This window comes from Papio anubis, chromosome 17 (assembly GCF_008728515.1).
Source record: "Papio anubis isolate 15944 chromosome 17, Panubis1.0, whole genome shotgun sequence".
In the NCBI taxonomy this organism is placed as follows: domain Eukaryota; kingdom Metazoa; phylum Chordata; class Mammalia; order Primates; family Cercopithecidae; genus Papio; species Papio anubis.
This window is the reverse complement of record NC_044992.1, coordinates 58,083,659-58,095,676: the sequence shown is the minus strand read 5'-3', so window position 1 is coordinate 58,095,676 and position 12,018 is coordinate 58,083,659. Positions and strand designations below refer to the sequence as shown.

Here is a 12,018-nt window from a genome sequence, read left to right as displayed (position 1 = left end):
GTAGGGCCCTTATCTTCAGCTGCTTTTTTCTTTCCCTTTATCATGAACAACCTTCCTTCAAAGGTGCTTCTCTCTACCTCAGAAGTGATTCCTTCCTAGAACTGCCTTTCTGGTTTCTTCGTAGTTTCCAAGCTCCTCCTTTCGTGCCCATCTCTGGCACTTTGAGCCATTAAGTTTTTTTGTGTGGCCTGCTTAAGGTAGGCCACTCGTCATTGTTTGATGATATTTAGTTCCACCACTACTAGGACCCTGAGGTACTTTCTTTTTTTCCCCCGTGCTACCACTCTGGTTTGGCTCAGGATCTAATTCTGCTGATTTGGTATCTTTATTTAGCCACCTAAGTGTTAATCCAGGGATTTGTATTCTCTTTCTCCTTTTTATGATGTAGTCATGGATGATGGGCATTTTTATTTGGTCTCTTTATCAATCTGTTTGGGTCTTTGAAGGATGGGGAGAGACATTTAAATTCATACAGTTGCCATTACCTTTTAGAAACTGGCATTCACATGAAAGAAAATTGTTTTGTGTATTTCCTTTCATCTAGATGCTAAAATAATTACACTTTATATCCTGTCTATTGGTATACTCTTTTTAAGTTTTACTTGATTACATTCTATTATGTTATGACTTCTACATTTTTTGATTAATTGATTCTTCATCACCCTTATCTTTATTGTCAAATTGGGTGTGGATTGTTCATTTTCAAGAATTATTAGCCATAATAAATAATTTGGGGAGCTTTTTGAAAACACAATGCGATTTTGGAGAAGTAGAGTCCAGTAATTTATATTTGAAATGTTTATCATTTGATCCTCATAGTACACTCCAGGATGTTAAAAGAAAAACCTTAAAGAAATTAAACTGAACAGAGTTTAGTGAGCAAAGAATGATTCATGGGTCAGGCAGCCCCTGAATCATAATAGGTTCAGAGAAGCTGCAGCACAACTGGATGATTGAAGATTTATGGACAGAAGAAGGATAGTGACGTACAAAAAATGGAAGCGAGGTACAGAAACAGCAGGATTGGTTACAGCTCTGCTTTTGCCTTATTTGAATCTGGTTTGAACAATTGATTGCCTTTGGCCAAAACTCAGTGAGTGGCACAAGAGTAAGCTGTAGTCTGTTTACACATCCAGTTAGGTTACAGTTCACCATGTATGGAGAAATTAGGCTGAATTAAAAATATGTGAGGAGGTAGCTTTAGGTTAATCTTAATTTAACAAGGGTAAGAACCGCTACCCTAGGTTGAAGCAATGGTTAGTGTTCATGTACTTTGTGAGATTATCCATGTAGTAATTTGTGGGTTTGTGATATGAAGAAATTAGACTTTCATGGTAGTGATTTTTAATTATTACTTTATTTGTGAGTGAAATAGTAGAGATAACTATCAGTGTGTCTACTTTATCATATAATATATTCATGCAATAAATACTTTATTGAAAGGCTACTATACATTAGATATTGTGCTAGGTACCAGAGATACAGAACTGAGAAGACGTCATCCCTGTACTCCTTCTGTTCAGAGAGAGAGATGTGGAGACATACTGATAAACACTGAAAGTATTACATAAGGGCTATGAGAGAGTGGGCATGGGATACTTTAGGAGCTGATAAGAAGGTGGAATCAGGTACAGGTTACTCCTTTCTCTCCTCGTGTTTCTTCTTTCCGAAGAAATATTCATTGGGTGCTGAGTTGGGTGTTGGGGATAGAGTGGTGAACAGGGCAGTCATGGTCTCTGCTTTCAGAGTCCACACTGTTTCGAAACAGGGAGATGCCAGATTTTAAAAGGGAACCAGCATCCAGGGTTACTACTGGAGTAGTAGGAACTAAGTTTCCTGGGGGAGATGATTTTTAAACTGTGAGTCTTGAGTAAGTTAACCATGTGTAGAAGTTGGGGGAATGATCTTACAGGTTGCAAAAACTCAGACATGGGAGACAGTATAGTGCTTTTAAATTAAAACAAATTGTCTGGTGTCCTGGGAATGTGGAGTATGGTGGAGATAGATGAATCTGAAAGGGAGATTTAGGGAGAGTCATAAAGGAATTTTGTGTTCTCTTTGCTATTGGAAAGGTATGTTTAAGGATTCATATACCAAATACATCTGGGAGTGCAGTGATTAAATTGAGACTCTAAGAACAAATAGGTATGTGCTTATAGGGTTTGGAGGGCTGGGCAGAGAAATTCAGAGGTGGACAGGCATGAGAACATCTGCCATGTTCTGGTAATATAAGTCATTGTGGATCCTGGGAGCATAAAATGTAAGGTGAAGGGTAATGGAAGATGAGAGTGGGCAGTTAGGCAGTGAGAGGATCATGTAGGTTCATTTTGGCATGCAAAGGAGTTTATGTTTTATATTTTATTTGTAGGGAACCACTAAAAATGTATCATACAATACCCATTCTAAAAATGAATTAAATATTAAGAAATCTAGAAAATGTTTCATATGGCAACTTAATTCTATATTTTATTAAATAATAATTAAAACTCCAAAATTAATAAATCCTTATTTTGTTTTATTTTTAAATTTTCAGATAGAAAATCCTCGATACCTGAGACAGAAGCCTATCCCAGTTTCTCTGGTATGTGAGAAATCCATTGGACATTTTCTAGGGGCAGGTATTTTAAAATAAAATAATCACCAAGTTATTTATAGAAAATAATGCAGATCTACATTAGGAAAGATAATTGAATTTTATCACTTGGAAGTGATTTTTTCCTGCAATGTTAGTACTATTTTGGTATGGGCCACAGGCAATTTAGGAGTTTTCTTTGGGATTAAGGATAAACCAGATCTCAAAACGTATTAAATAACTCCTGTTCATTCAGCAGATGACACCGAAATTCAGCCTCAGAAAATCCAGCAGTTTCCATGATGATCATTTTCTCTCTCGAATACGTGAGAAAGAGGTAGGATTGAGATATTGCTGATAAACCCAATTGATAATATAGTTTTAGTATTTTATATAATCTAGGTTTTCAGGTTTTAGTTAAAATAATGGTATATTCTAGGAAGAGGTTGCATTTGAAACAAATATGAAACGTGATGCATGGTAGGCAGGGTTTGTCTTTCTGTTTTGTCTTTTGTTTTTTGTTTTTTTCTAGAGATAGTCTCTCTTTTGCCCGGCTGGAGTGCAGTGGTACAATCAGAGCTCACTGGGATCAAGCAGTCCTCCCATTTCAGCCTCCTGAGTAGCCAGGACTATAGCTGTGCCACCACGTCCAGCTAATTAAATTGTTTTTTGGTAGAGATGGGATCTTACTGTTTTTCCCAGGCTGGTCTTGAGCTGTTGGCCTCAGGCGATCCTCCTGCCTTGACTTCTCAAAGCATTAGGATTACAAGCATGAGCCACCACACCTGGACAAAATTGTATGTGTACAATGTGATGTTTTGAAATATGTACACATTGTCAAATGGCTAAATTGAGCTTGATACATGAATTACCTCACAGACTTATCATTTTTTTTAGTAATGAGAATACTTAAAATGTACTCTTATAGTGATTTTTGAAATACAATCCATTGTTATTAACTAAAGTTGCTATGCTGTACAATAGATCTCTAGAACTGATCTCTCTCATCTAACTTAAATTTTGTATCCCTTGACCATTATCTCCCAACTCCACTCCTTGTTGCCTGGCCTCATAACCACCATTTTTCTACTTTTGTGAGTTCACGTTTTTTGGAATCCACATATAAGTGTGATCATGTGGTATTTGCCTTTCTGTGCCTGGCTTATTTCACTTAACATAGTGTTCTTTAGGTTCATCCATGTTGTACTAAATGACAAGATTTCCTTCTTTTTGAAAACTGAATAACATTTCATTGTGTATGTGTGTGTGTATATATCACATTTTCTTTATTTATTTGTTGATGGACACTTTATATTGATTCTATATCTTGGCTATTGCTGCAATGAACATTGGGATGCAGATAGCTCTTCAATATACTGATTTCATTTTCTTTGGATTTATGCCTAATAGTGAGATTGCTGGATCATATATTTCTATTTTTAATTTTTCAAGGAACCTTCATGTTGTTTTTCTATAATAGCTGCACTGATTTACATTACTGCTAACACTGGGCAAGGGTTCTCTTTTCTCCACATCCCCTCTAATACTGATCTTTTTTCTTTTTGGGCTGCTGGGGCGCCAATATCCAATTCCTAGCCAGGAACCTTAGTCTGTAGGAGCTGGTCTGGCTGTTTTTGTTGATAGCCCTTCTAATAGGTGTGACGTGATATCTCAATATTGTTTTAATCAGCATTTCTCTGATGATTAGGAATGTTGGGCAGTTTTTCATATATCTGGTGGCTATTTGCATGTCTTCTTTTGAGAAATGTCTCTTCAGATCCTTTGCCCATTTTAAAATCAGGTTATTAGTGTTCTTACCATTGAGTTGTTTGAGTTCCATATATATTTTGGATATTAACCCCTTATTCAATATAGGGCTTGCAAATATTTTTCTCATTGTGTAGGCTGTCTTTTTACTCTGTTGATTGTTTACATCTTTTTATATTGTATAGAAAGAAATTATTGTGGCTACGATATTTAAACAATATATTATCTTCATACTAAAGATATAAGTCATTTCCACAACATTATATTATTAGAGTACTCTGTATTTGACTGTTTACTTACTGTTACTGATGAGTTTTATCCTTTTATATATATTTTTTTGTTATTCATTAGTGTTGTCTTCTTTAAGCATCAGGATTTCACTTGAGCATTTTTGTAAGACAAGTCTAGTGGTCATGAACTCCCTAAGGCTTTTTTGTGTCTTGGTACATTTTTATCTTTTCTTTATTTCTCAAAGACTGCTTTGCCACTCACAATATTCTTGGTTGGCAGTTATTGTCTTTCAGTACTTGGAATATGTCATCTTACTCTTTTCTGGCCTGTAAGATTTCCTCCATGAAATCCACTGCTAGTCTTATTGGAAGTCTCTTGTATATAACTTGCTTTTCTCTTGATATTTTCAGAATCCTCCATTTGTTCTTTATATTTGACAGTTTGATTGTAACATGCCTTGGTATAGTCTTGCTTGAATTAAATCTGATTGGAGACTTTTGACCTTTTTGTACCAGGATATATATATCTTTCCCTCAATTTGGAAAGTTTTTAGCTATTATTTCTTTAAATAAACTTTCTACACCTTTGTCTCTTTTTTTCTTCTTTAGCTCCTATGACTTGAATATTTGTTCTTTTGATCCTATCCCATATGTCCCGTAAACTTTCTTCATTCCTTTCCAGTCTTCTTCCTATTTCTTCTCTGACTGCGTATTTTCTAATAACCTGTATATTTGAGTTTACAGAATTTTTTTGTTTTGCTTGATCAGTTTGGTTGTGAATGCTTTCTGTTACAGTTTTCTTTTCATTCATTTTTCAGCTCCAGAATTTGATTTTTTAAAAAATTTCTCTGTTAAATTTCTCATTTTGTACACTTACTGTTTTTCTGATTTCATTAAATTATTTCTCTGTATTTTCTTGAAGCTGACTGAGCTTCCTTAAAACCATTAGTGTGAATTATTTGTCAGGCAGTTTATATATTTTCATTTCTTTGGGGTCAGCTATTGGGAGATTATTTTCTTTTGCTGGGGTATGTCTCCTTGTTTTTTTATGTTGCTTGTTGCTTTATGTTGGTGTCTGCACATTTGAAGAAGTAGGAAATTACTATAGTCTTTGTAGACTGGCTTCATTTGAGAAAGCCAGTCACTATTCAGCCTGTCCAGAGATTCTGGGCAGGCTGTTTGGCCTATTGGTAGGCTCTCTCCTACAATCCTTAGGCAGAGTCAGAAAGTGGGTGGGCCTGGTAGCTTGGTCCTCATGTTTGAGCTTGGAGCCTGGATCCACTGGGTAGATGTGTTGTTTTGGTCCATGGGAGTGAGCTTGGAGTCTGGGTTTGCATGGTAAGCCTGAAATCTGTATCCACTAGGGCTAGCCTGAAACCTGGATCCACAAGGGCTGACCTGGTTCTAGGGTGGGTTTAAGCCAGAATCTGCAGGGGCCAGACAGGTTCTGGGATGGGCCTGGTTCTTTGGTTCACTGGGACAGACCTGGGGCCTGAGTGTGCAGGGGTGGGCCTGGGTCATGATTCTGTAGGGATGGACCTGGAATCTTAGTTTCTGAGGGCTGGCTTGGCATCAGAGTTTATTGGGATGAGCCTGGACCCTGGGTCTGTTAGTCAGGCCTGGACCCTGAGTCTCCTGGAATGTGGGACCACAGGGGTTAATATGGATATTGGGGTCCCAGTGGCCAGCCTGGGATCTGGGCCAGAGGTGTTGACTGGGAGGTTGGGTGGGTCTAAAGCATGGGATTGTGTTGGCTGACTTGGCTCTGAATCCTGGGTTATGCTTGGAGCCTGGGGCCAGATGGGCTGGCCTGTCATTGGATATGTCTGGAACCTATATTCACATGGGCCAGCATGGAGGCTGAGTCTGTGGGTGCTGGCCTGATGACTAGGGATTCTGGGGGCTCGCCTGGTTCCTGGGTAGGCCTGAAACCTGAAGTTGTCGGGCCAGCGTTGTGCTGTGAATAGTCTGGAGCACAAGGTCGCTGGGCCCTCCTGGCAATGTGGTGAGTCCAGAGACTGAGTCTGCTGGGCTGACTTTGGAACCTGGGACTGTGGGATCTTGCATTGTGCCAAGTTAAGCCTAGAGGTTCAGTCTATGGGTACTGGCGTGGAGTCTTGGGTCTTGGGAGCTGACCTGGAGCCTGGGGCTACAGAGGCTAGCCAGGAACCTTAGTCTTTAGGGGCTGGTCTGGCTCTGGGGTGGAGCTGAAGCTTAGGCTGCTGGGGTCAGTCTAGCACTAGGGTTGGTTTGGATGCTGTGGCTGCTGGGATCAGCATGGGGTGGGGTGGACCCAGGGACTAAATCTACTGGGCCAGTCTGGAACCTGGGGCTGTGAGATTTTCCTTGTACCAGGGTGGATTTGCAGGGTCAGTCCTGGGGTACTGGCTGGGAGTCTAGGGCTGAAGAGTCCTTCCTGGTCCTGCGTTTTACTGAGACTGACCTGGCATTGGGGTCTGAGTTAAGTCTAGTGCTCACCTTTCTTTCCTCCTCCCAAGTGGAGGGTCTCTCCAGGCTTTACTGTCTGGAGTTGGGGGAGGGGTGATGTGAGTATTTTAAAATCTGCAGCCTCAGACTGCAGAGTAAAACTGTCCTTTCTACATTCTGTGTTATGTCTTTTCCTATTTTGTGCTATATTTCACCTTGTTTGCTTAGCTCTTATGAAGGTATTTTTGTGCATGTTTGTGTTCAAATTGATTTTTCTGTGGAGGGACAAGGGCTTGAAAGCCCTAGTCTGCCATCTTACCGACATCAGACTCAGGGTTTTCTTTCATGTGTAATCTTGGTGTTAAAAAAACTGTTGTAATAAAAGCAAATGACATTTTAAAGAGCAAATTTGGGAGTAATATTTCTTATACTCAGACATACCTTCCTTTGAGCTCTTGTTTTGAATTTCTTTTTCTAAAAATTGTCATTCATTAATTATAAAAATCATTTTGAGTCATTCCCAACTATTTTCCCTTTTAATTATATTTTGTATTAATTCTTACTATTGAGGCTGCTTACCATAAAATAATTAAACGAACTGAAAGGAAGTGGTCACTTGAAAATTTTGTTGATGACAACTTGGGGCAGGAGTCAGCATACTAATGCCACCCACATATGTTTTCAAAGAAAAAACATTTGAAGCTATCATGCATTGCATCAGAAATTCATTTTTAAATGTGTTTGACTTCATTTTTCCTAAATCCTTATGTTTTTGTTTTTCTTTTGGGCATAGTATTAAAATATTTGAGGCATCATTGAGAAGTTTGCATTTAATCATAAACTTATTCCATATATTAAAATATATTCACTGTACATTTTTCTAAAATAATCCTTTGTGCAATTACATAATTGTTTCTGACTTACTTTGATGAAGTTTTTTAATCATATTTTTCTCCATTGTACAATATTTAAAAGTATCTGCTGATTTGCCCCTGTGTAAAAACTGTGTTAGTTTCATCTATCTTTTAAATTAGCATGTCTGATTATAAAAGAAAGTATATAGATTTTTATTAAAGACACTTTGGGAAATAGAGACATATGTAAGGAGGGAAATAAAATCACCTATAGAATCAACACCTAGAAATAAAAAATACTGGTAATATATTCTATGTTTTTTTCTTCTTTTCTCTATGTGTTCTATAAGCATATGTTTTTCTTTAGAAAATTGGTATGGCCAGGCATGGTGGTTCACGCCTGTAATCCCAGCACTTTAGGAGGCCGAGGCGGGCGGCTCACCAGGTCCGGAAATCGAGACCATCCTGGCTAACACGGTGAAACCCCGTCTCTACTAAAAAAATACAAAAAATTACTCGGGCTTGGTGGCGGGTGCCTGTAGTCCCAGCTACTCGGGAGGCTGAGGCAGGAGAATGGCGTGAACCTGGGAGGCGGAGCTTGCAGGGAGCTGAGATCGCTCCACTGCACTCTAGCCTGGGCGACAGAGCGAGACTCCGTCTCAGAAAAAAGTAAAATCTTATGTCTACTTGTTTAAATCCCTTTTATTCAACATTCAGTTGTTGGTATGAGGATGAATGCTCTTCTGTTTTGAAGTTTGTTAGAGCCTTACATGTCCCTATAAAACAACTCTTGTGCATGTTCTCATCTAAAAATGTCTTTATTGTTGCTGGGTAATATTTTTAAAACCATAAATAGTATTCTTTTAAGTGAGTCAACTTTATTTAAAATTAAATATTAGCTCTCAAGTATTTAATCATCACTTTCTCAACTCATTCTTCAGAGATAATTATTGCTGAAAATTTAATGTGTATTCTCTCTAAAATTCCTAGGATTACTTCATTCTTAAGTAAAATATAGACCATTTCATTGCTTTTTTTTGAGACTGAGTCTCACTCTGTCACCCAGGCTGAAGTACAGTGGCATAATTTCAGCTCACTGTAACCTCTGTCTCCCAGATTCAAGTGATTCTCCTTCCTCAGCCTGCTGAGTAGCTGGGATTACAGGTGTGCGCCACCATGCCTGGCTATTTTTTGTATTTTTAGTAGAGACGCGGTTTCACCATGTTGCTCAGGCTGGTCTCAAGCTCCTGACCTTATGATCCGCCTGCCTTGGCCTCCCAAAGTGTTGGGATTATAGGCGTGAGCCACCGTGCCTGGCCTATTTCATTGCTTTTTGACTGACATATATATTCTGATGATTTTTTTCCATATCAGAAATATCACCCCATTCTTATTCATAATTGCATAAATTTTATTTTACTGATATGTCACATTTTATTAAGCTATTGATGCATATAGGCCGTTTAGAGTATTCTTCTATAACAAATGGTATTTCAAGAATACCCCTGTCCATATCTTTGTGTATTATGTATCTTTTCTTGCAGAATAAATTATGTGAAATGGAATAGCTCAGTCATAGGGTGGCACATTTACATTTTAGATTGACATTGACAAGTTGTCCTTAAAATAAGGTTATGTCTGCGTAGGGCTGCAGGCATGGGAGTGCATGGAGTGTTGGCTAGTGGATATAGAGTTTCTTTTCAGGGTGATTAAAATGTTCTAAAATTAGATTGTGCTAATGGTTGTATAACTCTCTGATATATTAAAAACCTTTGATTTGTATTGTTTAAATGTTTGAATTTTATGATATATAAATTATATTTCAATAGAACTGTTAAAAAGGGTTATGTCTATTTAAGTAAACATTAATGGTACAGAGAGTCTCTTTTTCCATTTTGTTATCAATGCTGGAGCAATTTGCATGTTAAAGTATCACTTCTTTTTTATATGTCTTTCAAGTATTTTTCTCTGCAAATGTCTTTTGATTTGTGCTACTTTTTAGTGTAGAGAAGGTTTCTTCTATTTTTAACTTTTTAAAATTAATTTTGAATTTTTGTGAGTACATAGTAGGTGTATATATTTGTGGGTTACATGAGATATTTTGATACAGGCCTGTGATGCATAATAATCACATCAGGATAAATGGGGTATCCATCATCTGAGGCATTTATCCTTTGTGTTACAAACAATCTATACTCGTTTAGTTATTTTAAAATGTACAATTAAATTATTTTTTGACTATAGTCACCTTATTGTTCCAGCAAATTATAGGTCTTCTTCATTCTTTCTACTTTTTATACCCATTAACCATCCCAACTCCCCCGCTACCTTCCCACCATGCTTCCCAGCCCTTAATAACCATCATTCTATTCTCTACCTCCATGAGTTCAATTGTTTTTAATTTTTAGCGTCCACAAATAAATGAGAACATACGAAGTTTGTCTTTCTGTGCTTGGCTTATTTCACTGAATATAGTGACTTCCAGTTCTATCCACGTTGTTGCAAATGACAGGACCTCATTCTTTTTAATGGCTGAGTAGTACTCCATTGTGTATGTGTACCACATTTTCCTTATCCATTCATCTGCTGATGGATACTTAGTTTGCTTCTAAATCTTCACTATTGTTATTAGTGCTGCAATAAATATGGGAGTGCAAATATCTCTTCAATATACTGATTTTCTTTTTTTAGAGTATATACCTTGGAGTGGGATTGGTGGTTTGGTAGTTCTATTTTTATTTTCTTTTGAGGAACCTCCAAACTGTTTTTCATTGTGGTTGTATTAATTTACATTCCCACCAACCCAGTGTGCAAGGGTTCTCTTTTCCACATCATTGCCAGCATTTGTTATTACTTATCTTTTGGATAAAAGGCATTTTAACTGGACTGAAATGATATCTCATGGTAGTTTTGATTTGCATGAGAAGTTTTCTTTTAAATAGTTGCATCTGTCAGCCTTTTCTCTAGGCTTCTGGTTTTTGTATTATGCTTAGAAAAGCCTTTCACCTTCCAACATAACAAAAAATACCTCTTTTTTTGGTCTATTTAAAAATTTTATTTTTCTATTTAAATATTAGATCTCTTTCAGAAGTTTTGCTGTAAATACTGATAATAATCTTTGTTGGTCAGTTCTTTTTTTTGTTTTGTTTTGTTTTTGGAGATGGAGTCTCGCTCAGTCGCCCAGGCTGGAGTGTAGAGTGCAGTGGCGCGATCTCGGCTTGCTGCAACCTCCGCCTCCCAGGTTCAAGCAATTCTCCTCCCTTAGACTCCTGAGTAGCTGGGATTACAGCTGCTCGCTGCCACGCCCTGCTTTTTTTTTGTATTTTTAGTAGAGATGGATTTTCACTGTGTTGCCCAGGCTGGTTTCAAACTCCTGAGCTCAGGCAATTTGCCTGCCTTGGCCTCCCCAAGTGCTAGGATTACAGGCATGAGTCACCACGCCTGACCTCATTAGTCAGTTCTTAATGGTATAAAATAAAAATTTAGGAGTTTGAAATACTTATATTAAAGGATCCAGTAAGTCTGGAGATAATTAAGTGATACCAATGTTGTACAGATTGTAGAGTTCATCTGTGTCATTGTATTAGTCCATTCTCATGCTGCTAATAAAGACATACCCAAGACCAGGTAATTTATAATGAAAAAGAGGTTTAATGGACTCATAGTTCCATATGGCTGGGAGGCCTCACAATCATGGCAAAAGGCAAAAGAGGAGCAAAGGCACATCTTACATGGTGGTAGGTGAGAGAGCATGTGCAGGAAAACTGCCCTTTATAAAACCATTAGATCTCATGAGACTTACTATCATGAGAACAGCATGAGGAAAATCTGACCTGATGATTCAATTGCCTCTCACTGGGTCCCTCCCATGACACATGGGAATGATGGTAGCTACAGCTCAAGATGATATTTGGGTGAGGACACAGCCAAACCATATCAGTCATGAAGCATTTATTAAAGTATTTAATTTTGTTGAAGTTTTAGAGAGTCTTAAAATATTTAACTAGCCTTTAGAAATGGAGCTATTTAATAAACTACAACTTCCATTTTAGATTCATAATTGTTCAGAAGATACCTTAGCTATTACATGAATAAAATATGTAAAATTACTAATTGAATTAATGCAATTATTTAACCTAATTTACTAATTAATATTAATTTAATATTA

General features: G+C 37.6%; 1 protein-coding gene across 16 annotated transcripts in view; it reads left to right on the top strand.

The window, feature by feature from the left end:
• The window catches only part of CEP112 (centrosomal protein 112), a 551,317-nt gene that overhangs the window by 89,750 nt on the left and 449,549 nt on the right, over window positions 1–12,018 (top strand). For 9 of the 16 annotated variants that reach the window (XM_031657706.1, XM_031657707.1, XM_031657702.1 and 6 more), the window contains exons 7-8: window positions 2,534–2,581; window positions 2,829–2,909. The exons of 3 other annotated variants lie outside the window; for them this stretch is intronic. In XM_031657706.1, the coding sequence (XP_031513566.1) occupies window positions 2,534–2,581; window positions 2,829–2,909 (129 nt within the window). The remainder of the gene's footprint in view (window positions 1–2,533; window positions 2,582–2,828; window positions 2,910–12,018) is intronic. 4 more of the 16 variants (XM_031657708.1, XM_031657709.1, XM_031657704.1 and 1 more) reach the window with 1 other exon arrangement.